The 25,697-nt window shown below is 44.1% G+C and overlaps 2 protein-coding genes across 2 annotated transcripts in view; one reads left to right on the forward strand and one right to left on the reverse strand.

The window, feature by feature from the left end:
• Positions 1 to 757: 757 nt before the first annotated feature.
• On the reverse strand, positions 758 to 17,866 carry DNAI4 (dynein axonemal intermediate chain 4). The gene is made up of 16 exons (XM_059822227.1): positions 17,832 to 17,866; positions 17,082 to 17,244; positions 16,170 to 16,243; positions 13,837 to 13,962; positions 13,472 to 13,615; positions 11,872 to 12,011; positions 10,530 to 10,668; positions 9,832 to 10,022; positions 8,317 to 8,567; positions 6,848 to 6,934; positions 4,958 to 5,109; positions 3,718 to 3,875; positions 3,405 to 3,526; positions 2,607 to 2,705; positions 1,726 to 1,952; positions 758 to 938 (listed from the first exon to the last, which is right to left on the reverse strand). Exons 1-16 carry the CDS (start codon positions 17,864 to 17,866, stop codon positions 758 to 760), a joined length of 2,289 nt encoding a protein of 762 aa, XP_059678210.1.
• Positions 17,867 to 19,466: 1,600 nt separating this feature from the next.
• Positions 19,467 to 25,697, forward strand: part of MIER1 (MIER1 transcriptional regulator) — a 40,863-nt gene continuing 34,632 nt past the window's right edge. Inside the window, exon 1 of the mRNA XM_059821676.1 lies at positions 19,467 to 19,493. Within this exon, the coding sequence (XP_059677659.1) occupies positions 19,485 to 19,493 (9 nt within the window). The 5' untranslated portion in view covers positions 19,467 to 19,484. The remainder of the gene's footprint in view (positions 19,494 to 25,697) is intronic.

A 25,697-nucleotide genomic window follows, 5' to 3' on the forward strand; every position in this document is an offset into this window, starting at 1 on the left:
GCGCTGTTCGGGGCTGCGGGCCACCTGCAGATAGCTCCTAGAGGAGGGGTCCACCTGGTGCTGCAGTACCCAGGGTGGCATCAGGATTTTGGAGCAGGCAAGGAGGGCCCAGTGGGGCTTTGGTATAAATTAGCACTGATTTATGCAAAAGTGAACCGAAGGGATTCACAGTTGACATCAGTCGGCTTTTACACTGCTGCTGACGCGGAATCTATGCAATGGTATGATTGGAAAGGAACTTGGTTGTAAGGCAAGTCAAATTCTCACGTGTCGTCTAGGACAGGAAAGCCCTCGCTAGGATACGTAGTGGTTTCTAAGGGGGTGCAGGCAATACAGAGCCAAAGGGCTAATGGGTTTGCTGACACCCACAACATGAGACCACCTTGTTGGTGGCCAGGAGAGGACACGTTGTTCCTGCGTTGTCAGCAGGTAAGGGCATTCTGCCAAACCCAGTCACCAGCAGGCTGCATTTAGAGGAAGCTCCACCTCCCTGCCCTTGCCCCGAGTGTCCCTCACAAATCCAGCTGTGGCAAACCTCTGGATTTGCGATCAAGTGAAACCTCAAGTATGATGTTGACTTACCTGTTCCTGAAGTTTCTAGTGGTATGGCATGCAGAAGAGCCGGAACCACCTCACGTTTTAATCTGGTTATGGAATTCTATCTGATTCCACCTATTTCAGTATTATTAGCGAGATCTTTAACAGAAACCCCTTTCTGAGGAATGAAGTACCAGACAAGCGTGCAGGCCTCGGAGGACTACCACCTTTTCCTAGTGAATCGTACCTTATCACTGTGGGGAGCAGCCAGGTTCTGCAGCTCAAACACACTGACTTCTCCTTTACTGTCTCCCACCAGAAGGCAGTTGGTGTTCTTAGCAAAGAGCACAGATGTGAATTTCACTCTTGGGCTGGCAAAGCAAGAGACCACGGGGTTCAAGCTGCAACCCAGCAGAGGCAAGAATTAATAGGTAATGTTGCATTCGCCTGAGTGTACCATCACATAAAGTCCAGCAGTAATGCAGGCCTGGTAAATGTTGCATGTTTTACCTTTTATTTTCTAGATTATCTCAAAAACTGAGAAGTGAGGCAGTGTTTTGTTTGGTCTGTTTGATTCTGTCTTTACCAGAACAAAAACTCCAGCTGCTATTAACTAAGATATCCTGCTTGTCTAAAATCTGTCCCATGCCTAATATGGGGTGTGTGTTAATATTTTTATTATATGAATAATTTGCTTTTTGCTACCGCAAGGTTTGGTGGGCCTCCTACTTCACTGCTGGCTCCATACTGTCATTAATACTACATAGTACAAGGCCACAGATTAACGAAACTGCACGTGAGATGTGCACGTACTTTACAGTAGTGGGAACACATGAGAAGTATCTGAACTTCTGACCATCTTATCTTTATAAAAGGTCCAAAGTAGCTCAGTTTTGTTACTTTTCCTTTTAACTGTGGCAATGGTAGAAGCTATGATTTCTCCAGCAAAAAAGCAGTTTAACCCTTTATCAGTTCCATGAGGCATCCGGCTTCTCTTACAGTCACAATTCTCTGGTAACCTCCATCTGCTTTTACAAAATGAGTATTTCAAAATGCAATACTTTCAATAACTAAGCAAGCAAATGGCATAGAGCTGTCATGATCTGATAACAATACTGATTAGGCAATAATGTGTACCCTTTGTGCCATGAAGTTTCAGAATCTTCTGTGAGAACAGTAATTACTTACATGCTGACACTAAGATCCCAGATTTCTGCTTGGCTTTCATTTGCTGCTGCAAATATGAAGGTTGATTTTGGAGACCACATAATGTCATGAACAAAAGCGGTGGCAGAACTGAAAGTTAAAATGGGTGTCTGTGAATCCTGGTGCCATAAAATAATGCTCCAGTCTGCAGAGCAGCTTAGGAACATGTCAGTGCTGAATGGATTCCAAGCGACTTTGTACACAGGAGCCTTGGTGTTGGGGAAGAAACAAAAAAGAACTTTGTGTTATTCTAGAGCTACAGCCTCACAGGATGGTTTTTAATAGTGACCTTCCATGGAAATCCCTGACTGTCCTCTGACCTTAATAGCAAAACCAGCGTTGTTTTATGTGTACCCGTAGGAAATCAGGATGCAGCAGATGTGATAAGACAGGAGAGATCTTAAAAATTAAAAGCATTCAGCTGATTCTATCTCTTCACCAGTTGTTAGGAGAAGCTGATGCTGAAAGGGCAGCTTCTTGGATGACGCAAAGACTTTCAAAGAAAAGAGGGGCTATTAAAGTTCTGCCATCTTTCTCTGAGAGGTAAGACAATTTAACTGCGGTTTGCAGGACAATCAGATTACTGATTGTTTTCTTAAAATAAAGCCAGAACTGAAGCTTTAAAACAGTTTATGGTACAAGATTTAATAAATTGCTTAAAAACTGTCCTTATAGTGTAGAAGGTAATCCTGTAAGACTGTGATGCTTTATGCTATGGAAATTAATTCCTCATATAAGAAAAGAAGTTCAGGTTTCTTTTGTTGCAGATGTTTTGTGTAGTAAATAGAAGCAAAGAAACTATTACATTTGTGAACTTAACTGAACAGTTTCTGCTGCCATTACTCTTTCTATGTATCACTCACCTTATGGCCTCTGTATGTCTCTAGAAACTGCTCATTGCATGAACAAGAACATTTGTGGATATGACCCTCTTCTGTTCCAGCAAGATAAAAATTAGTATCCTGAAAGAAAGGTAAAAGTAGCCTAAGTTGGATTGACCTATTTATCATTCATCCAAAAATCTATAAAATACTGGATGAGTTTGGCAGTGACAGTCCTTTGAAGAACGAAGGTGGAGTTGCCAGGATGTTGTGTGTTGGGCTGCTTGCATGTGTGCTGCAGAGGTGTTTCTGCAGTCGATATAGCGGTGCCAGAATGTATCAGATTTGCTATGCATGTTCTCCATCTATGCAGAACATATGCTGTGATTTTTGACTCCTGAAAATCTGCGACTTTCTGTAACCCACATGGGCAAATGCATGAATTCTTCAAACACTCTGAGGACAAAATACTCAGCTGGATAAAGAGGAGAAGCACAGCCATCTAAGTCCTGGACTCGGGAGATGTTGAACAGTCAAATTTGCACTGATTTCAGCAACACACAGAGGAAAGCTACCCTAGGACCTGGCCCAAAGCGAAGGTGAGTAACATGGCTGAGATGATAGAGTTGTTCACGCGAAGGGATTACTTGCTTGGTTCACCATATCGTCCAGTTTGTGTAAAACTGTTATTAGCTAAGAAGCAATTTGTTTCAGAATTAAATATGCTTTAAATACCAGTGCAGGCTAGTGCATATTAACATAGGTCCAGCTGAGGATCTCACCTCTGCTGCATAGCTCTCCTGGGTAATACTTAGGCCAGGATGGACTTTGTGAGCCTACCTTTGGATGGAAGTCAAAGCACATTCCAGCTGCCTGTCGAGAGATCAGAGCTTCACTTTTCCTTTCTTTCTCACCTGGTAATTTTTTCTTCTCACTTTCTGTTCGCTTTATTTTCATCAGATCTGTGCAAATAGCAAGAGTTTTTGTCAAAGGGGTATGTGACAGTGCTATGAATAACTCATCCTTCTGTGGAATGCTCTTAACTGTTGTGTATACGATAACTGGTATATAGAATGTCACCTGAAATAAAATGAAGCAATTGCAATGTCAGGTATTATCCCTCTGTGGAAAAGCTTCAGGGGAAGATGCTTACCAGTGCAATCTAGTCTTTTCTGTATAAGCCACTCGGTCACTCGGCCATCTGCTGAGATGCAGATTAAGCTCTCTTTTTTGCCATCTCCTGTTGCATCTCTGTCCTGTTCCACCCACCTCAGTTGCCATACAGGACCTGTATGTTTATTTGAGGATTCACTGGGACAAAAGATGCTCATGATAAATCATATATGAACAAAGACAAGACAATATATGTGAAAAATAATGAACCTTCCACTTTGTAATGAATGTCAAGTCTTATGACAGAAATATTGCTTAGCTTTTCTTTAAAAAAAAGGAAAAAAAAATCTAAACATGGGCTGTTTTCTCCAGGAAAATTTTTCTTTTATCAGTCATGTTTGATATTTAGTTTCAGGGCACTGTTTAATGTGCTGACATACTTTTCACTGATACCTAAGTCATGAAATCAACCTGCACCTTGTAGGAGGCTGCCTTAGACTTGGGGAGTTGCCTTCAAGGCAAATGTCTCCCCGATCATCCCTTCTCTCTCATTTTCTTCTTAATTACTGCTTATTCCTCATCTGTTCTGATATTCTTTCCGTTTTTGGCAAGTGGGATCAATGAGAAAACACCAAAAGCTACCACTGGTCTCCCATAAGGATTTATTATCTGGGTCAGGATTGTCCTAGTTAGTTAGTACATGGAGAATAAAGTGATGCGTGGTGGTAACTTGCTGCATTTTCTTAAAAAGTCAGAGCATAGTACTCATTTGTTTCTCCTTTCCAACATGGGGAACTCGTTTCATATGCACAGCAATGGCACAGAGAGTTTCATACCCCAAATAAGGACCAGTGGTGTTAAAAGTAATGTAATTTATCGGCAGGAATAAGAATAGAGCATGATGGCAGTACAGAGGGACAGTGGCAGTGTCTGAGGATTTGGCTGTATCAGTGTGAACAGGTGGATGGGAAAAGCACGGTTGGCCCACTCTGTCCCTTCCAGGCATTTATGCATTACCATAAATTTTTGTGTCTGCAGTTTTGCTCCAGAAACTTCTAGTATTTGAGAGTATTTAGCATTTATGTAGGCAATTCCAGTCAAAACTGGAAGATCCTGACAAAAGTTGGAAATGACAAAATTGTGCAACATCCCTGCGCATTCACAAGCCTTACTTACCAAGGTGTTACTATTCCCTCAGCTTCTCAGTTGTGGATATTCTTTTATTTGTTATTTGCTAAGACGTGACCAAGGTGGGAGGAGATGGGAAATCATAGCCTTACCTGCTGTCCAAAAGTGCAGCGTCCTTACAGCTCCGTACATTATAGATTGCGACAGAACCATCGTACATTCCAACTGCTAAAAGATTCGGGCTTGCCATAGAAAAATCCAAAGCAGTAACACCATGCTCGCACCGGAAAATACGCTCTGGCCACTGACCAGTAGAAAAATACAAGAACGTTTTAAGTTGCTTTCTTAATTTACCTCAATTTTCTCAATACTGGATACTGAATTGCCAGGCTCTGCTGGAAAATTCAAGTGCTGGTGACCACAGTGACCACTTCTAGACAGAAATTAGGTACTATATGCTAAATGGTTCAGTTTATTTCTTGCTGCAACTGATAAAATTAGGAAAAAATAAAGACTATGCAGAAATATGACACTGTACAATAAGTTAGGTGGGCCTAATCCAAACCAAATACCTAAAAATCAAGTTCTCTAAGATTCAGCTACGTGAGTACAGTGTGGGGTTTTTGTTTGGTTGTTTGTTTGTTGTTTTTTTTTTTTTTTTTTTTTTTTTTTTTTAAAAACAAACTAGGCATTTTGGAAAATTTCTCCAGTTGTTTTCGATCTTGTAATGTGAAGGTAAGTACCTTTCCAATTACAGAAACTTAGCTGAAGGTGCAATCTAACGTACTTCAGGTAATCTGTGAACCACTATTTTCATGTAATTTCTCCATGTAACCAAAGAACTGATTCAGTTTTTTACAAGATTAAATCCTTAGAGTCACTGCACCAAGCCCTTGAAATGGGAAACAGCAGAGTGTTAGTTTGCAAAGAACTGTATTTCAGTGTGCATGCCAGGTCTTACTTCTTAACGTTAGGGACTTGAGGACCGTGGTGACATTAGGGAATTGCAAGAGTATTTGATTGTTGTTGACGTGATAAATATGCATCAAAGACTTGACTTTGCAGGATTTAAATTAGTCTCATACACAGTTTTGGCCAAGTGAAGATTGTAGAACAAATCGAACTAAAGTTGTATAATTTGATGGCAGTCAGGTGCTTTTTACTGTCGCTCTGTAACGGAGATTTCCAAGATTTTTTTAAAAAATGGCTAGTTTAAAAAGGATCACTTTTCAGATGGATATGTAAAAATGTAAATGTTACAACTATGAAATCTACTGTCTTTTTGATGGTATTATGAGAAGTTAGATTACATAATTATATTTAATTATATACTTCTTTTTCCTTCAGCCTAACAGAATTTCATGGTACAACAGAACATGGATTGAAAAGGATAAGCCTTAAATTTAAAATACATATGTTCTCTGTAATGAGAGTTTGGAGGTATTGAACAAATGGTCTGTAGGTTTGGAAAACCAAAAGGTAAATGGATTTATTTTCACATTTGCTGTGCTCAAGACTTTTGCAGTCTAAAAAATTACTTCTACACACCTGGGTCTACCCACAGTAATAACGAAACAGATTTACAGTCTTGGGTAGGTTGCTTTAGGGCTTGGAAATGGAAGACAGAGATCTGCATTGCTAAGTTGCCTAGCATAGACTGGTACTACCTGAGAGTTGTAACCATCTGTTAGTTGTTTGGTGGCCTGTGTGCAATGAGTTTAGCTCCTGTGAACAGATGTCCGTGTTACCAAACCGCCAGTACAGTCAGCACCTCTGCTGGAAGTGTCAGTTCAGAGGACAGATGGGCACAGAAACTAAACTGCTTCCTACAGGCACTTTCTTTGGGTCAAGAGTTGAGCACATCACTAGGTACTGCGGTCGGAATCGATTTTCCAGAAAGGTGTGGTTTCGGCTAGCAAATTCAACCTTACTGGCTAGGTCTTGCTTTTTGAAACAGGAGGAGGGAAATCAATAAAGCAGAAATAGTATAGCAGAAAAATGCATTGAAGAAAAAGAAAGAAAACAAACTGGCTGCTCGTTACCATGGGGTTCTTCAATGACCAACAGCAAGCCAAGCCTTTCTTCTGTTCTTTAAAATCAAACGCTCCGTAACCAACAGCTAAAAGATCCTAAAAGCACAGATTAACAGATCTATCTCAGTTTAACTTGAAGTTCAGTAGTATATTTCTAAAAGACAACTTTCTGCTAAGAGTGACTCTCTGTGCAAAGTCCGGAAAAATAATGCTCATGTCATATGCAAAGTAGAATAACACAGAGGAAAAACAGAATTTCAGAATTTCTAGAATACTGGAAATGGGTTCAACTAAAAGTGCGTTCATAGTCACTATCACTTGTGTTTGCAATCCCCCTCCCTGGCCATCATAAAAATATGTCCCTTTCCAGAGATGAATATACATTATTCTATAACTATATTTTAATGTGCAGTATTTAATGGAATACGTAATAATACTTCTACTTTTCTCTCTCAACGTTAGCTGTAAAAGGAGCTTCAGTGACCACCTCAAACTCCTAGCTTTTAGCTCTCTGCAGTGGGGACCAATGAATTCCATTCATTCTTTTCCATAAACAGAAGTAAGAAACAGCAGGAAAATTTTAGTCTTCAGCTCCATTATTTCTTTTTCCTACACGAAGCAACTAGTTTGTGAAACTAACACTTTAAAAGAAGATATTTGTTTGCCCTATAATTTTAAGACTCAAGTCTAGAAATGTGTCCAACTTTAGAATGTCTGGGGATCTGGTGTACTAACGTTATTAAATGGTCTTTATTTTCTCTCTTTTCTTCCCCTTGGGGCAATCTTACTGGTTTTATGTTTCTCATCCTCACCTGCTTTTTACCTTCCTTCCATTCATTATTTTTGTTGTGGCCATAAGAGAGCTCTGTTGGAAAAACTGAGCCTTACCAGTACCCTGAAAGTGGAGATGTCTGAGTCATTCTCACCTCCACTGAAACTGAATTAAATAAACTTGGGCCAGCTGCTTAGAAATCTGTGCCTGTTTTTATGCATCTTATCCTTAAAGTTTGATGAAAGCTGCTTTCTTGGGAGATTACTGTTAGAAACAAAGATGTTGTATCTAAACTATGATGATTAAACTCCATCAATGGTGATAAAATTTAGTAGTAGGGGTTTGAATCTCAATTTCCAGTTCTGTAACAGACCAAGTCTATTATCTTAACATTGTTGTTCAGGTGACTGCCCATGGTAATCTGGACCAATTATATTAAATTCTGGGCCAATTAATGCTGTTGTGATACATTTGTAGGAAAAGCCTAGCACAGCTGTCCAGCCTGTAGAATAATGTAGCAATAGTGTTATATGGAAGGACAAAATACAGAGAGTGGGATGCAAAGACAACCTACCTGGCTGTAGGGATGAATCCACCTCTCTGAGATCCCTCCCAACAAAGTACGTCAGAATCAGGAGTTTATTTACACCAACAATTGCTTATACCATTTTGTAAACAGCTTAGAAGAAGCGATTTGTTAACTCACTGGGTTTACTTTGTTCCAAGCCATACTGCTCACGCTGTGACTATTAGTTAAATCACATATATATGACCACAGCCGTTCCAATCTGGGAGGTACAATTTCTTCTGGGGTTTTATTTAAATCTGAGAGAACTGATAGGTCAAGGAATGCTTCCTTCTGCTCTTCCTTATCCTTCTTTTCCCTGTCATGCTCTTCCTGTTTAGCTTCTTTCATGGCTGCTGCTGTTCCACTAGTGTCTGATGTAACATTGGGATCTAAAATGCACAAATATGGTAGAGTCTGGGCAGTAACATTTCACTTATCTAACTCCAGTCATTCACATCAGAAGAAAAATTTGCCCTTTCAGCAAATATTTTGCAGCAAAAAAAAATCAAGTGAAGATTCGAGGAATTAAGACATCCTAAATTCTAAAACTGTGGCTAAAATGTTGATAGGGACATAGAAGATGGCTGGGTCAAGCTGTAGTGTGCCAGTTATGCTCCAGGTGTTTAATGAATGGATTTAGCTACCCAGCAACAAGTTATGAATTTATGTCCACCCCCCACCGGGAATGTTACTAATCTCTGCTATTTAAAAATTCGTTTAAACAGGGATTTTTTCAAGTTAGATGCCAAATTTTAGAGAGCCACACTTGGGCATTGATGCTGTAACACCGTAGCTAAGTTACATGATGCTGTAACAAGTTGCTCGTTACTTGGGAAAATGAAGTGTAGAGTATATTTTTAGACTGCATTTGCTCACCCCTTTATTTTATGGAATGTGCAAATCGTAAATTGATCTCAGATCACTGTTAACAAAATAAGAACACAGTAACTGCCATATTGTCAGAACAAAAGTCCTCCTGGCCAGTATCATGCTCCAGCTGTAGCTAGTTCCTGAAGAGTGACAGAGTATAACAGGTTCATTGCCTGAGAAACTGAAACTCTCTGTGACACGAAGAGGTACAATACAGTAAAAGCAGTGTTCATCTGCCTTTTTTTTTTTTAATCCCTGTGTTAACTTGGAAGTCCTGTAAAAAGTAAAATATTATGTAGCACCTGGGTCCAGGTAATGCCTCTTACAGTCTGCAATGAATGTACTTTATGTTAGACACTGAACGTCTATCAGGCTTCTGTTTACCATCAGTCTCCTTATAAAATAAATTTTTAAAAAAACCCCGTAGAAGGCATTCCAATGCAAAAAATGGTTGGAGAAGTAGCAGAATTAATCTGTATTTTAACTGTCAGGAAACAAGTTTGACTAATATTTTGAGTAAGTCTCAGTTTGTGGTGATAAGGGGAGATGAGGCAGCTCAGAACTCCTTTACTCAATCCTTCCACCAAGTATGGTAGGGATATCTGCTAAAGTGAGTGTAAAACTGCAAAGTTCATGTTGTCATCTCATAAACTCTCCTTTCCTTTGTCTATTTCTTAAATGACTTGTCGTCTGTAAGGACATTCAAGGAGGGACATAACTCCATGACTTCCAATAGCATGCAAAGCCTTGTGCTGCAAACAGGGTAGCCAAAAATAAACAAACCTGTAAGGACAGGAAACTGCCGATAAGCTGCAAGTTTGGGTTGAAAAATATTCTCCATTAGAATCCTCTCCATGAAAAACAAATCCTGCTGAAAGTTTTCTGATGTTAATATAGCCTCTGAATGGCATTCCTCCTCTTCATGGATTCTGGCAAGAACAGCACTTTCCGAAATCATTGTAGAAGAAGTCGTGCTGCCTGACAACAGATAATATGGGAAAAAACAGTTTTAACATGATAATACTTTGCACATAAAAGTCATGGGAATAAGAAGTCTCCTCCTCTTCCACCTGCAAAAAGCATAGAAAACTATCGTCATAAAAAAAATACTCCCACTATTAATTTCTTCTTGCTTTAATTTTGTTTTCTTTTATTGCTCAAATAGTATGGTGAGATACTTCTGGATTTTTTTGCAACTGGTGTTTTGCTTCTACTGTCCTAAGTAAGTTAGTACCAGCAAACTTTGTCACTATTTATCTTTATTTAAGATCATTTATGATGGCATTGTACAAAAAAGGACCCAGTGCAGACCTGTCCAAGATTCTTTAGCAAACTCTCTTTCAAGTGCCAGACAGGCAGACCAAGCATTTTCTTCATGTTGTTTTCACTACACAACATAGCGATATGCATAGTTTAGAAGGATGAAAACATGGCAGAAATGTAAAGCTGGGAAAATGTTACCTCTGTCAGAAGAGACAGACATAGTCTGATCGTGCTCTTTAGTTGTATAAGATTTGCTGCTTGTCCCAGTTGTGGCTCTGCTACCTTCTGCTTTTGACGTAGGTTCTACTTCTGATACGTTAAATGAATCGTACAAGTCCCAGGAAGTGACCATCATCCCTAGAAATGAATTACACTGTATTATACAAGTCTCTTGTATCGGTACGTTATTATAAAGGACTATGTACAGCTGAACAAGATTTACTTTTTGTACTATGCTCCCAACTCTTTGGCAGAGGGGATTTGAAACCAACTGGGGGGCGGACAAGGCTGTAGCAACAGCTTTTGTGTGATTGCAGCAGCTGCATCAGGGTCTTCTGGGTGTGTGGCTTCCCTTCAGCAGGGCCATCTCCCAGTGAAACAATGCTTCGTAACCTTGCCTTTGTGTGCTCAGCTTTTCAAACACAGGTTGGAATGAGCCCTGCTGATGCTCAAGGTACATAAAAAAGGGGACAATATGTTTTCAAATCAGATTAATGTCTATTTTACTTCTTTTTTTTTTCACTCATTTTACATACACTAACGAACACAAAGGAAAAATGTTTGGAACAGCACTCCCCATTTTTGGGGGGATTTACTTTGGCCTCCTACACAAAAAAAAGTCCATAGCGAGGCAAAGCTCAGCACGCGCATCTAAAACCTAGATACTCCTCTACAATTTTGTTTAGAGCATTGAGGTTGAGCATTTTGTAGAATTGCAGCTATCTTGTGAGAGGGCCAAGACATTCTGCTTTCCCCAAGATTTTAAATCTTGTAACAGAGGTTGTCTTCTTTGCATTATGACAAATAGAAATAGAGACCAGCATCACTGAAAAGCTAAGGGGAAAAAAGGGAACTACGTCCTTTCATATTTCAAGAGCGTAGCTGAGTATTAGGTGAAGTTCTGCCTCCTAAGAAGCATGCTGTGCTTGTGAAGTGCTGAGGCAGGCAGGACACAGCAGCTCTCAGCTAGCGTAATGACTATTTTATTGCAACGGATACAGCGTACCAGCACCAATGTTCAGGTTTTAGGAGGGGCAGAAAAGGCCACCACAAATCACACGAGCCTGTCTGGACTTCAAGCTCTGGAAGCGAAAGTTGAGGAAACATCTTCCCCTGTTTAGAGATGGAAGAAAGAAAAAAACCCTTTCCTCAGTATCCTCACCTGTGTGCGGGGAGTCTTCTGAGGTCCCACGATCTAGCTGTGTGCTAGAGTTTTCCCAAATAAATATTTAACAAGTAAAGTAAATGTGATAATAAACCCAACTGCCAAGGGTACAATGTAGTAAATGAGAGCCCGTTCTTAGTAAATACCCTTTCCTACATGGTACTCAGAAAGTTTACCTTTATCTTCCATGATGATTTTGTCACATTGCACTTCCTTGTTCTTTGCGGCGCCATTAATGGTTTGCATCATTTTTTCTACAAAGCGATCATTACCAGGTCTATTTTTGCAAATGTCAACATAAATCCTATTCCGCTCCCTAAAAAAAAAAACAAACAAGTGTATATTGACTTTCTGAAAAACATTTGCATTCAACTTCTCAGTGTATTTAACCACAAGTTGAACAGGAGGGGATACTCCATGTCATAAATTTACTGCTTGGCAGGGTTTTTTGATTGCTGGGTTTTATTTCACTCTACGTATCGTCTTTCAGCATCTCTTTCTGACCTTGTGATGCTGTTCTAAAACAGAAGTGGCCTGTAAGGGTAGGCGTCAGCAGAAATCCCTACTCCAACTACCTTTGCACTTTGGTGGAATTCAGAGGAGTTCAGAAATGTAGCTCTCATCACTTGGGAGTGAAAAGCAGTGCATCCAAGAGACTAAAATGAAACTAGTACATTTCATCCAGCCCTCAGGTTCTGTAGGAATGGTCAGTGGGAATTGTGTCACTTTTTCTATGTTTTTGGTTTCAATATTCAAATATGGCAGACATAGATTATACCCAGTCTTAGTCTACCAACAGGTTTCTGTGCTCAGGAAGAGTCACTGTCTGTTCCTATACAGCTGGCAGTACGTGCTGTGTACGCCAGCTATGTCTGATTCACAGGATGCTCTTCCTCTTCTTTCTTCCCAAAAATCACACCAGTGTGATTCACAGACAGTGGGGGTTGGAGTCCTACCGTGAACTTTGTGTGTATACTAGCAGAAAAAACCTCACTTAAGTTGTTTGACTTGCCAACTGCAGTACGCTGCATCTCAGGCTTTGGGGCTTGCGTCTACAAAAGCTGTGTGACAAGTCTGTCTGTCTGACATCCGTCATGGAGAGAACTTTGCTGTGCTCTGTCCCCGTCAGCTCTTGGGAGTAAGCCAAAAAACTGTGTTCCGGGTTAACTCCCTACCAAAGTTCACGGTAGTCCAGGAAGGAGACTCTGAAGTGGAGACACTAGGTGCAACTAAGGGGAGACACAATATTTTAACAGGCAAGGTCACGTGTGGTGGGCTGAGGTTTCTTCTAGCTAGAAGCACTGTGGAGAGCTTCCGAGAAAGCCAAGGCCTGCCTTGTTTGTTTATGTCTTTGTTACTAAGAAATTATTAGCTGTAAAGCTACACACAAGAGTCAATGCCGAGGTTTGCAATTTCTCACTGTTTTCATCAAAATGAAATTGTGTAATTCATGTATACCACACTTCTCTGTCTTCTTCTTCCCCCATCCGCCGTGTGTTCTCTTGTCACCATCCTCTGCTTTTGCTAATCTGTCTTAATTTATTGGTGAAAGAGAGTATGAGTTCGATCAACAAGATGGAGTTGTAAGGCATTTAGGCTGTCTTGCCGAAAGAGAGACTCAAGCCCCATACGGCTTTAAACAAAGGTGAAATGACAGATTGTAGTAGTCAGAACAGTGAACCTACATGTGAGCAGCCTGTTCAGGACTTTGCGATCAGCAGAAATTGGATGTGCCGAGCATACTACGTGCATGTACACAACTACCAAGATACATACAGAACTCTTCCAGCATCTTCTGATTCTACAGACACCGCAGTAGATGGCATATCCAATATCCAGATAGTTTCCGTCTCTGTGAGGTAAATATCCACTCTCCTATCTAAGTCTGCTTTTGTCAGTTCTTCTTTTATCTCCTCTTGCCTCACCCGCACATCTGAAAAATTGTATGAGGTTAACAAGCGAGACCTTTTCTGCTCTAAATTTAAAAGAAGACAAATTAATTCTAAAAGTATTGTAATGATCAGGAGCCAAAACTTGAGAGGCACCGAGTTCCTTTGAAGTGCTGGGCATCTTGCATGCACTGACTGCAGTGTCTCACAAATCACAGTGCTTCAAAGAACAGTTTAAATCTATAATTATACAGTCTATGTTCTTTACCAGGTAAGTTAACAGTCGTGTCTCGTCGAGAGCCAGGTTCTACTATTTCATCTAGTATGGACTCAGTTCTTGATGCGTTTGATACAGAAGTACTGCTGCTTCCATATGTCCTTCAGTAACAAGGAAATAAGCAGAAACAGTATGTGAGAGTCCAGATGTCAGTTAGCAAAGCACTAGAAAAATAGCAGCGTTATTATCAGGATAAACCACAGAAGACTGTAAGAGCACATTCAGTGATGCTTGCATTGTAAAAGAAGTCATAGAAGGCTTAGGAAAGAAAATCATGAAGTGGTTTGAAAAAGCCTTAAAAAGGAAGAATTCCTCTGACGGCATATCCTGAGGCATTAAATAGCTAATGGAAAAGAAGCTGTTGAGCTCCTGGGTTCATTCTTAGCATAGAGTAACGTGAAGTGTTGGCTACCTACTGCGTGATAACACATGCCCACAGATAGCACTGTTCTCAACCAGAATTTAGATCCTTTGGTGCTTTGCACATGCGGAAATGTCTTTGAAATGCACAAGAAACTCCTTTGAAGGGATTAGCTTGTTAAAAAAAATAGGTAATGTTCATAGAGGGGATAGCTTTGACAATTAGAAGTAAAACTCAAAACTTAGGTACAGTTGGGAGGTTTTTCAGCAGATTTTCTCTTCCTCAAAAGCTAAGTGTGAACAATTATAAATATACCAAAGGCTTTTGAAAAAGGCAATTTTTAAGATTTGTATTTAAAACTAAAGTTAAATAATTTCATTTTGTCTTGTAAATGAAGAGCTCTTGTCTCCAAAAAGGATGCGTTTATTTTTCAGGAGATACTTTGTATTTTTAAGTCATTTTTTGTGTGTATTTGCTCCCGGTTAATATCCCTACCTCTGGGATTATCCTTTGTAATAGCCAGCCTAGGAAACGTGGCAAAAAGACAGTTCTTAAAGAGCAATCTCTTCTTCTCAGAAATCACAATGGCATTAACTTTGCCAAAGAAAACAGTAAATAAAGCTTTTCTTTAACTTGCATTTTTTTCCAGTGCTGACTTTACTAGTCTTGTAGTCCCTTTGACTAAATAAATAGCATCTCCTCTCCAAACAATTGGAATGTGTACATACCATTTGGTAAAGTGATGTGGTTCATTATTTTTCATTTTAAACACAAATAGTTATTTACCTTCCTTTGCATGACTGAATTGAATTTGTCAGCCCGAAGATAAAATGTCTCAAGTCCATTGACTTAGTTTATTCCCTCTGTACTGAAGGTTTGTCAATGAAAGCTAGTAAGTAGTGAAACACGTAATTTAGCAGTTTTAACTCAAAAGTTTTTGTATAAGAACATTTTTTGAAGCAGATGCACGTAATCACACAGAGGCAACTTGCTTAAATCAGTTTAAAAGAGAGGAGTCTTACTATGTTAACAGTATTTTGATATTTGAACTGAAAGAGTTAAGTTTGAAAAAAGGGTTGTCTGTACTTAATAAGTATCATTAAAACAGACAAAATACTTTAAAATAAGTTTGTAACTCTTCCATGAAACCAGGCCTTTTGCTTCCAAAGCGTTTTTCCATACCCACAGCTAAGCAGATACTGATAAATTCTAGTTTTTGAAAAAACAAGCTTGGGAAAGGCAGAGAGCATCTGAAGTAGCTAAAGGGAGTATATTAACGAGCCGCAAATGCCCCTTCTCAGCGTACAGCCTTGCTCAGACAACCAGAACACAACCTCCTCTACCTTTAGGACAGTGTTTTGTCACTTATTGGTGTCTACGTTCTATGATAACTTTGTATGCAGGCCTAACCTCTACAAAACCTGCAGTTTGGATGTCTGCATTTTTGAACTGTGAGGTACTCCTCACCATCTCTAAAAATGGTCCATTCTGGTATGTTAAACAAAAACGTGTTTCAGGAAGGAGAATTTGAATAAAATTAGCAATATCACAGCAGTGTGTGCTGCAGTCTGCTTTCACCTGTGTGTATTACCATTTCAGCAGTAGTTCTGGCACAGTCACGAGTACTAATTCCATTTATTCTCTTCGTTACTATTCGTCCAATTTTAAATGATGACTATGACAGGCACGTTTCTGTATTTTGACAACAGACTATAGTTACTAGCCCTGCACTATTATTCCAGCTCCCAGCCTCTCTGAAGAGCAGATGTGTGGCCGCTGCAGGGTAGGTACCCTGCAAAACAGGATTTAAGAGACACAATACTGACTTACCTTGAGAGCGAAGCTAAACTAGCATTCCCTCCTGGTGTCTGATGCATGGCAACAGAAGAGAGAAGAGCAGATCCTGTGGCCCCGAAGTAAGCACCTGATGCTAAGAGCTTGCCTTGCCTGGGTGCAACAGTCTTTGGATCTGAATGGAAGAGTGGATGAGGTGTCACATCCTTTCCTTCGTCATCAAAAACCTGAAGAAATAATGATAATAGTTTCACTGTGTTCCCAAAGGAAGCGGCAGTGATGACACTTGCAGCATTTTATCTCATCTGGAACAAAAGACCGCAGGCAGGATGCTGACAGAACAGATTGGTAACCCCTCTCTGCAAATGATGCCTAAGATACACCCGGACAGGGGCGAGGGGGTTTGCATTCCGGCTTTCCCCTTAGGCTTCAGCCTTGAGAGGGCTGTCGCCTTTGCCTGGGACTTCTTTGGAACTCTCTTTGTAGAAACGGCTGCAAAATATCTGGAAAAACTATGTTCGTCTCTGTATCAGAGCCACTTCTTGGTCAACCCAGTTGTCTTTTCTGGCTTGTTGGTCCTGTAATGACTACCAAGAGTGGCTTATTGACTGCACCTATTCATGTCAAATTAACGGTACAGCAAAAGCAATGAGAGAAACAATTAAGCATCTTTTTTTACTATGCTGCTCAGAATATTCTATTGCAAGAAGGTATTCAGTAAGGTCTTTAAACAACTCTCGGATTATGTGATGGGAATCTTCTTTAGGTAAAGACATACAGGTGCTACAGTCAACATATCACATAGATTTGAAAGCATGTAGTTCTCATACTAGGAGGAGAACTGTTACTCTGATTATTTTATTCCTGCAGACTGTTTTTGGATGCTAATAATCTTCATTTCAGAAGGGGTTAAGGTCTTGGACCATTTTCTTTCTCCACAGCTCTTCCAACTTCAGACATGTCTTTTCTTTTCTCCTCCCTCTCCCACTTCCTTTCCGACAACTTTTAACATCCGCGATAACTCGCATTTAAAACTATGTTGTCATAGTGTAAATGGCTTCTCACCCGTAGGGCATACTTGTTACCCACGAGGGACCCCCGGTCCACACTTCTGCCATCGGAAGTCGCGGATTGGCTTCTGCAACTTGCTGCTCTGTTTGCGTAGATGCCACTTCCGATGCTCGCCCGTCTCTGGCTACCAGAACTTGCTCCTGATCCTTGTCTTACCCTGAAATCAGCCGTAGGAGTTCGGTGTCAATCAACAAAACGCTAACAACTGAATACGATCACCAAATGACTTGTCTCTTAACTTTAATGAATGGTTCAGAAGATCTAAACCATTCAGTGGGATCATCCTCAAATAATGTAATTTCTTCAGAAAATCTCCAGTCGGCTTCTGAGGAGGCTTTTTTAAGCGGTGACAGGCGGAACGAGGTGGGCAGGGGGGTGGGCAGCGCCTGCTGTAAAAGAAAAGCCTGAAAGGCATTACACCCGTGTTCGGTTTTCTGGGGCTGAGCTTACAGGCGGGAACTGATGTGGCAATAAAGGGGCAAGAGATGCAGCCTGTGGCTGCGTGCGGGGCCGGTTACACCGGCACGCTGTGGCGCACTGCCGCCGGCTGCCCGCTCAGACCGGACACCGGTACCCCGCCCGCGCCTCCCTCCCTCCCGGCCTGCCCCCGCCCGCCGTGGCTGGAGCCGCCTGAGGGAGAGCCGCGCCGCGGGCCCCCAGCCGGGACAGCCCTCGCGCGGGCTGCCCGCAGGGAAAGCGCTGCCGGGGACGCCCCGCACCGCCGGCCAGCGGTCGGTCACTCACGGGGGAGGCCGCCGGCCGCCGGCGGGGCCGTGCATGGCGACGAAGCTCGTCGGGGGCAGCGCGTCCCGCGGTAACCATGGCAGCGCGCCCCAAGACGCGGCGCGGGGATTGGCTGGCAAGGACGGCGCCGCCGATAGGTCGGGCCGCGGCGCACGGGCCTTGTTCTCCCCCGCGTCCGCCCGCCCGAGGAGGGACCTCGCGCCTCACCGCGGGGCCGCGGCCTCCCCGCCCCCGGGCCCCTCTCCGTGCCCGGCGGGGCTGGGCCTGCCGGGCTGCCGAGAGCCCGCCTCGCCCAAGGCCCCGGGGCGCCCGCCCCCTGCCCAGCCCGGGGCTCCTCCCCTGCCGTCAGGGCCGCGGCAGCCCCCGCTCCCCCTTTGTCACTGAAGCACAAAGGTCCTCGGCGGCCCGGGGAGACGGGAGCTCCCTCCGCCCCGCCGTAAAACTCGGCCCCGGTGGCGGGGACCGGGGCAGGTCTGGGCGTTTTGGGGGAGGTTTAGGGGTTTGTTCGTCTTTTTTTTTTTCTTTTCTTCTTCCCCTCGTTTGCTTGAGTCAGCAAAGTTGCATGCGTGGGTGCTTTCCTTCCAGCGTCGCCCCACGGGGACCATTTTCGAGGATTTAAAATGCGTTTCCTCGGGAAAACTGGTGGCAGAGGAGTGGCTCGTGAGAGAACTGCGGATCGTGCGTGATCCGTGCGCCTCTGACGGGGGGAAGAGCAGGAGCGGGCAGCCTCCCGGCTCAGCCCCGGGCCGGCAGGCACTTGCAGCAGGGGGAAGAGCAGGCGCAGGCTGTGCCCCGGAGGCGGGGGCAGAGAGGCTTTTCCGAAGTGTTTCACAGCCTGTCGCGTCCTGACGTTTAAGAGCAACTGTAATGCCAGACTTCTGGATCAGGAGCTCTCCCCTTTGCCTTGCAGGACTCTGCGTGTCCTTGTGCCGGCCCTAGGACAGAGCTGGACCTGGGCAGGTGAGAGAGCTGGGGAAGGGGTTAGGGAAAAGGGGCAGAACCAGGGCTGGGCGTGTGTTCTGTATTTTGCTGTTTTTTCCCGTACGTAGGACCAACCTAGCGCTGTTGGTACCATCCCGCCCAAGAGTGCCTCACGCACAGCGGCAGCCCCGGGCGCGGGCCGAGAGCTGTTCCCCGAGGACCTCGCCGGACGCTTCCTCGTCGCTGAGGCGGCTTCCGCGCCCGTGCGGCTTCCCCGCGTGAGTACGACTGCCGGCTCAGGAGCGGCACCGGCACCGACGTCCGGCGCGGGCCACCCGCTTTTACAGCTGACCCCGTCGGGGAGTAAAAGGCCGCGCTCGCTCCCGGGGGCCCTGAGGGGCCGCGGCGGGCGGGCGCGGGGAGCGGAGCGCGGCCCGGCGCCTCCGCGCTGACAGGGCGGGGGCGGGGCCTGCGCCCTGAGTGACAGGCGGGGGGCGCCCACAGGCTTCCCGCGCGGGGCGGTGGCCGAGGAGCTGTGCGCGGTGACGTAGTGCGTGGCGTGCCCCCTCCCTCTGCCCGCCCCCTGCCGCCGCTCCCCGGCCCCCGCCGCCGCCGCGCAGACCGTGAGCCGCCGGCGCTGCTTCCTCCGCCGCGGCGGCGATGTGACCCCTCCCCGGCCCTCTCCCCCCGCCCCCGCCCGCCGCCGCCCGCCGGCCCGCCCGCGCAGCGAACATGGCGGAGGTGAGAGCGCGGCGGCGGGGCGGGGGCCTGCCCGGGAACTTGTTGCGCGGGGCCGCGGCCGGGCGGAGCGTCCCGCAAGTTAGTTGTGGGGCCGGGGAGGCCGCGCCGGGCCCCGGGGCGCCGCCCCGCGCCCGCAGTCCGGGCGCCCTCGCCCGCTCCCCTCCGGGGCCTGCTGCCCCGGGACGGGGAGCCTCGCCCCGGCGGTTCGCGGCGCCAGGCCCGCCGCGGCGGCGGCGGTGGCGGCGGCGGCGGGGCGCGGGCGGGACCCGAGCGCGGCGCGGGCGGGCGGGGGAGCGGGAAGCGGCGCCTCCCGCCCGAGGGCGGCACCGGCGGGGGGTCGCTGCCGGGCCGGGGTCTGTGCCTCGTCCGCAGGGCTTTACCGGCAGCAGCCCTCTCGGGGGGATGCCGGAGAGGAGCCCCGGCTCGGCGGGGGACGGGCCCCTGCTCCTGAGCAGCGAGGGCGGGGGAGTGGGCAGCGGAGCGGGGCCTGTGCCTTCCCGGGGACGGGGTTCATCGGGGGGGGGGGAAGTGGGGTAGCCCTACCTGAGGGGCTGTAATCCCTTTGGGGTGGAGAGGGGTGCGCTGCTTGTCGGCTCCTACCGCCTGTCTGTCCCGGCGTGAAAGAACCCTTTCTCCCGGGCTTTCATCGGAGCGCCGTTGCTCGAGGATAAAACGTACATTCGTTTTCTTTAAATATCTTTTTGCAGTCGTTAAGACAAAGGGGAGAATTGCCTTTATAGATAGAAGGGCAGCCCTTCCAGGCTCTTGGGAGGGAGACCTTTCTCCTGCAAAAGGGAGAAGCACTGTTCAGGGGAGTTGCAGGAAATGCGAAAAGGCTTATTGACCTCTTTTCTTCCGTGGGAGGCAGAGTGAGATATGTGTTTGGTTATTGAGGTGTGGATTTGTCCATCCTGGTAGAATCGGGAAGAGCAGTTCTTTTTGCTTCTTAGGAGGCAAGTTAGGACAGATGAATAGCTATTTCATTAAGTTTTCTTCCAATTATCCTAAGATTCCAATCTTAAGGTAATTTGCTGCTTGAACAGTGTTGACAAATGAATTGGAAATGCTTATTTGAAAGGTATGTTACTAAAAAAAAAAAACACCAAACAAAAAACACAGCAACAACCTCTTCTGTGGGACAGGCGTTTCTTCCAGCCAGACTGGGGAGGGGTTGGAGGTATCAGGATTAGAATATTTTACAGATGAGGTTTCTTCCCTCTTCCCATGAAGTTCCTGAATACGTGTGAAGTCTTACTTAAATTTATTTTATCTTTCCCTCCCAAAATGAAAATGGTAATGAAGCATTCTTCCTGTTATTGGTACAAAATGTACTAATCTAATCTTAGAAGTTTTCTAAAAGAATCTGCCTGTCTGTTTTTTTCTGTATCTTGAGGGGCAGAGAATCACAGGTCTGATCCCTGAGTAATTCCTTGGCTGGAAAAATGTGGCTATTAAACTCCTGTCATCTGTAAAGTTGGAGAGACATATTGGGACACACGCTGATGTAGGCATCACAGTATTCAGGGTCTTTGTCTCAAGTTTCACCAATTGCTTGTGAGTTTTGTTAATTAAACACAGCATTATTGTGAAATATTCACGCTAGCTCTCTTCTGGTGGGAGCTGAAGTTCGCCATATTGCTAAAGAGCCACAGGCGGTACGCTGAATTACTTCCTATTCTGTATTGTCACGTACGTATATTGACGTTACAGCAGTGATAGCACTGAGAGTTGTAGGGGGTTCGTGCTGCAGAGAGCAATAAAAAGTCAGTGGGGTATGGAGGTCAGGCAGGTTTTGTTTTTCACTTTATGGACGTTGTTCCAACGGGTAAGGCTTTTATTACGTCTTGGTCTTGATATTTTACTAAGAAAGGAAGAGGGTTTTTTTTTCCCCTTGGTATTTTGCTTTTTTGAAGAAAAGCTAAGCTGAATTCTTTGTCCTATTTTGGCTTCTTTATTTCAGGTTAAGGGGCAGGAGCAGCATAAAGGGGCTGCGAAAGCTTTGATCCGCCTGTGGGATGAGTTCAGTGGCACCGGGGTGGCAGCAGCGATGTAGGCTTGGCTGACATTCGTTCTCAGCCATTGAATTGTGCAGGCAACCGTTTGCATGGCTGTGCTGCGTTCTGGATGGGGAAACAGTCAGAATTTAAAAAAAAAAAAAATTTTTGTTCAGTGATTTTAGCTAGGAGCGATGTCCTGAATACGGTTCTTAGCACAACTGAGGAAATACGTAGGGGATAGGATGGGAAGCCTCCTTAGCGCGGCATCGCCACCGAAGCTCTGGTATCAACCATCTGCCTAGAGGAACTGAAGGCGACTGCCGCTGCGTGGTGGTGTGCTGGGTACGCTGGAGGAGGGCCGTGTTAGGAAAGTAATGCGCTGCGTGATGCTATGTTGAGAGAGAGCGAGGGAAGACTGAAAATTCAGGCAGCCCTAGGACTTCCCTGTCCCAGCGGATGAGGGGCCTAGGACCAGCCTGCATTTGAAAATGTGGGTGGAAAGTAGGGCTGCTCTTGTGCCTCTTGCCCTCTTCCCCGTCCCTCCCCAGCCGAAAAATCTTGTGCTGACTCTTAGGAGGGAATGCACAGGAACTCATCCTTCAGTCAGGAAAGATCCTAAAATGTTGCGTTCTAGAGAATCAGCCAGGCTTTGATGCTAGAGATAAAACCTCAAAAAATAAACAATATAAATATGAAACTTTTTGAATTTGACGGGAAAGCGCTTCAGGTAGGAGCTCTGAGCCTGGTTAGTAAGTAAATGAGTCCAGAAAGTGAAACTAAATTAACAAAAAATGCTGTTTCACTTTTCTAGAAGCTTACCAGTTTGAATACAGAACAGACAAAAAAAAAAGGATTTTGAATATATATTAAACTGGTTTTAGATTTGGGATTAATAACCTGTGTTAGGGTTTCATTTTGCTTTGAAGCATGCTTACGTGGTTGGTTTGAGTCCTTATATTCCAACACGTTAGAGGATTGTTCTAGTCATAAATAGGAAAGAAAACCTCTAACTTAAGATGAGCTCAAGCTTTGTGAATATTTCCATATCATGCATTAAGCTACTTATTTAGTCTTTGTGGTGGAGTGAATGCTGATACATACATATTTTTTCCAAATACGAGGATTTTAATGTCTATTGAGAAGAAAAGATTTTTGACTGAAAAGCTTGATTAGTAGTTAAAAGAGAATGTTTTTTGTTTATTCAGCCATTATGATGCTTGAATAAAACGTAAGTGAGAATGAGATCTTCCGATTCCAAAAACTTGAAGAGCTGGGGTCAGACTTTTGCGTTGAAAAGATAGGCAGCTAAATACCTACTGTAATTTCCAGAAGCGCTGAGTTCCTGCTGTTGCTTTATTTTGTTCCATCATAGGATGCACCACTCAGGTTGCAACAGGCACTTGCCAGGATACTAAACAGGCAAAACTAATAGGGAAATGATGAGGTGGGGGGTTTTTTTTGTGTTTTGGGTTGGTGTTTTTTTTTTACTAACTTGCTGAAGGAAGAGAAGTACTGGGGCTGCTGCATGGGAAAGAGGGTGAGTCATGTTTGATCAGAGGTGGGGTGGGAGAGGTGGGGACACATTATCCCTGATTTTGATTGGCGTAGCTTGGTTTAAGTTTCAAGCTGATTTTAATTATGGGTTGAGGGGATGGACAACAGCGGAGGTGGTCTAACAGCTCCTAGCTGCCTGGAAGGGGGGATCCTATTCCTTCCACTGCTTTTGCGTAGATGCTCCCTGAACCTCTACTGTGGGTTGCTTTGTCTCGCTAGCTTAGAAGGACGTGAAGAGCTCCCTGCAGGGTAACCAGTTGTATCAGCTAATGGGAAGATCCAACAGAGACTAGCGCTGGTGTGAGGGATGGCATTGGGCAGCAGAACCAGTCATGAGGATCCGCGGGAGGGTGACGTGTTCCTCCTTCCAAAAATGTCAAGCTATGAGATTGGCTCGGCTTCTCCTCAGGCAGCATCCTTGTCTTGTGCAGCTCTGACTCTTGATAGCAGGAAGCTCTTCACCATTGCTGAAAAACACGGTCCTGTTTCTCCCAACTCTTGAGCAGGCGGTTGACCACCTTCATGCCAGCTCCTAGTGTTTCTCACCCCTCAGTGAGGTTATTCCTGCTGGGATAAGAACTTAAGTTTTTCCTTCTGCAGAGTGAATTTCTGTGGGGTTAAAAATTTGAATTGGCGTCCTAAGGTGTCAGGCAAGTGTGGGAAGAAGCAGGAGCATGCGTGTCTTGGAGAGGAGCAGGACCACTTCTCTTCTGGTGTCCGTGGACGGTTAAACTGACTCAGCCTGATTTCTTTCGGTGCACTTTAATGTTGTTTGGATTTCTGAAAGTTTAGTTGCTTTTGACCAGAAAAATCAGTTGATTAACATTGTGTGGCAGTGCTTTAATATGTCGTCTTTAAATTCATAACATCTGGTAAAATTTTCCTTTTTTCTGAATCTTATGCTTCTTTCAGTTGAAGAGTTTTAAACTTTGTGAATGTAGCTGAATTCTCATTTTCATATGCAGCTTGAAAGAACTTTAGGACATAATGTTTAAGAAATACATGATCTAATAACCATTGCTAATAACCTCTTTTACATTCTTAATCTTTGTATTTTTATTAAGCTATGCTATTACTTTAAAACAATGTGCATAAATGTGTAATAGTCTCCCCTGTAGGAAGTGGTAGTAAAGTTAACACGATCACTAATGTGGTTGCAAATTGAGATGTTTTAACAGTCAGGGAGGACAGAGCTTTTGAGTAACGCCTGGATACAAAATAAGGTCAAAATAGATTAAATCAAGGTTTCCTGCTGACTGATGTAAATCATGATTAAAATTGGCGATTCACATCAGTCCATCCTGTTGAGCACAATTATTTTTTTTTCCTCATTTGGCCATAGCTTTAACTAATTGTCTTTTTTTTTGTTTGTTTTGTTTCATTTTGGAGCAGTTTTTGTAGAATACTTCACAGAGGCGTCTGTGAACCTAATGTAGATCTGGGAATTTGGTTTTCTCACTTCCTTGGTGAGAGTATAAACTCCAGAGTGGTTGGTTATAGTCACTGATTGTATTCCCTCGTTTTTTCTGACAAGCTATTGAAGGGACAAACAATAGCATTTAGCATTCTGCATTTTTAATCTTGGAAAAGAGTGGGGTTTTTTTCTGTTGTAATAGAAGTGTCTTGTGGACTTCTTTTGTGCGTAATAGAATATTGATGTTTGTGGGCTTACTGCTTGGGACTTAGAGTTCTTTCTAATGCTGCAGAGGGATTTTAGGTAGACAGTGGGATTGTTGAAAAGTTCAGTTTCTTTTTGAGCTTTTTTCCTGGCTGGAAGCCCCAGTCTGTATTAATATTTCACTGCTAATCCATTCGTGTCACAAATTGTTTTCTTGTGATGCTTGGCTTGTGACTGTATCCGATGTAATCTGAAATCCTACGGTATGTTATGATCACTCCATAGACTTCCAGTTTTTCTTCATAAGAAATTTCAGGATATTACAAGAAGTTGAGGCTGGTGCTGTACTTTGTAGATGGAAATGAACAATAAATAGTTAGAAAACGTCCAGCTGAAAGTGTGTGCTTCAGATAAGACGGAGATGATATTCGGATTAACTGTTGTGGTCATGCTTCGTAATGCTCCTTGAAAATGGAAGTTCTCTTGGTGAAGTTCTAGTGAGCATAATGTCCTGCCTACCTGAACAAGTCCTGTCAACCAAGACATTCTTCTTTGGTTGTGGCTTCCTGCACCTAGCAGTCTTCCTCAGTTAGCTTTATAGCATCAGATCTCATCTAGTCTTTCTGATGACTCAGTCCTTTAGCTAAATCACTTTACACTGGTTCTTGAGCAGGGATGACTACCCTGGGATACAACTGGTGGTTCCTGGTTCCAGTCATGTACTCTGCTCGACGGAGAATGAGAATCAGTTCCACTTTCTTGAAATACGTCAAGTTAGTGTGTGAGTTCAGCAGGTGATTCAGCAGCAGCATGGTCATGAGCCAGCAGACAGAAGCTGCTCTTACCACCCGAAAGTGTGCCATCTCTTCTTTTGACTTGGGGCCCTGGAAAATGTAGCTACCTCTGCTCTTCAGTACTTCTTGCAGAGGTCTGCGCTCGCCTTGGGTGCGAGTGTTCAGTCTGGTGAGGTAGGTAGTCCCTCTAGTTCAGAGATCTGTGGGGAGATCAGAAGGTGCCCTGACAGTCTTGTGTCAT

This window comes from Gavia stellata, chromosome 10 (genome assembly GCF_030936135.1).
Source record: "Gavia stellata isolate bGavSte3 chromosome 10, bGavSte3.hap2, whole genome shotgun sequence".
In the NCBI taxonomy this organism is placed as follows: Eukaryota; Metazoa; Chordata; class Aves; order Gaviiformes; family Gaviidae; genus Gavia; species Gavia stellata.

Bases quoted from the DNA above. Each gene is read 5' to 3' on its own strand.
- DNAI4 (XM_059822227.1), bottom strand. From the start codon at position 17,866: ATGCACGGCCCCGCCGGCGGCCGGCGGCCTCCCCC. The intron at 16,244-17,081 runs GTGAGAAGCCAT...TTATTTCTTCAG, and splicing joins GTAACAAGTATGCCCTACGG to GTTTTTGATGACGAAGGAAA. The intron at 10,023-10,529 runs GTCTGTCTCTTC...GTTGTCAGGCAG, and splicing joins AAAGAGCACGATCAGACTAT to CACGACTTCTTCTACAATGA.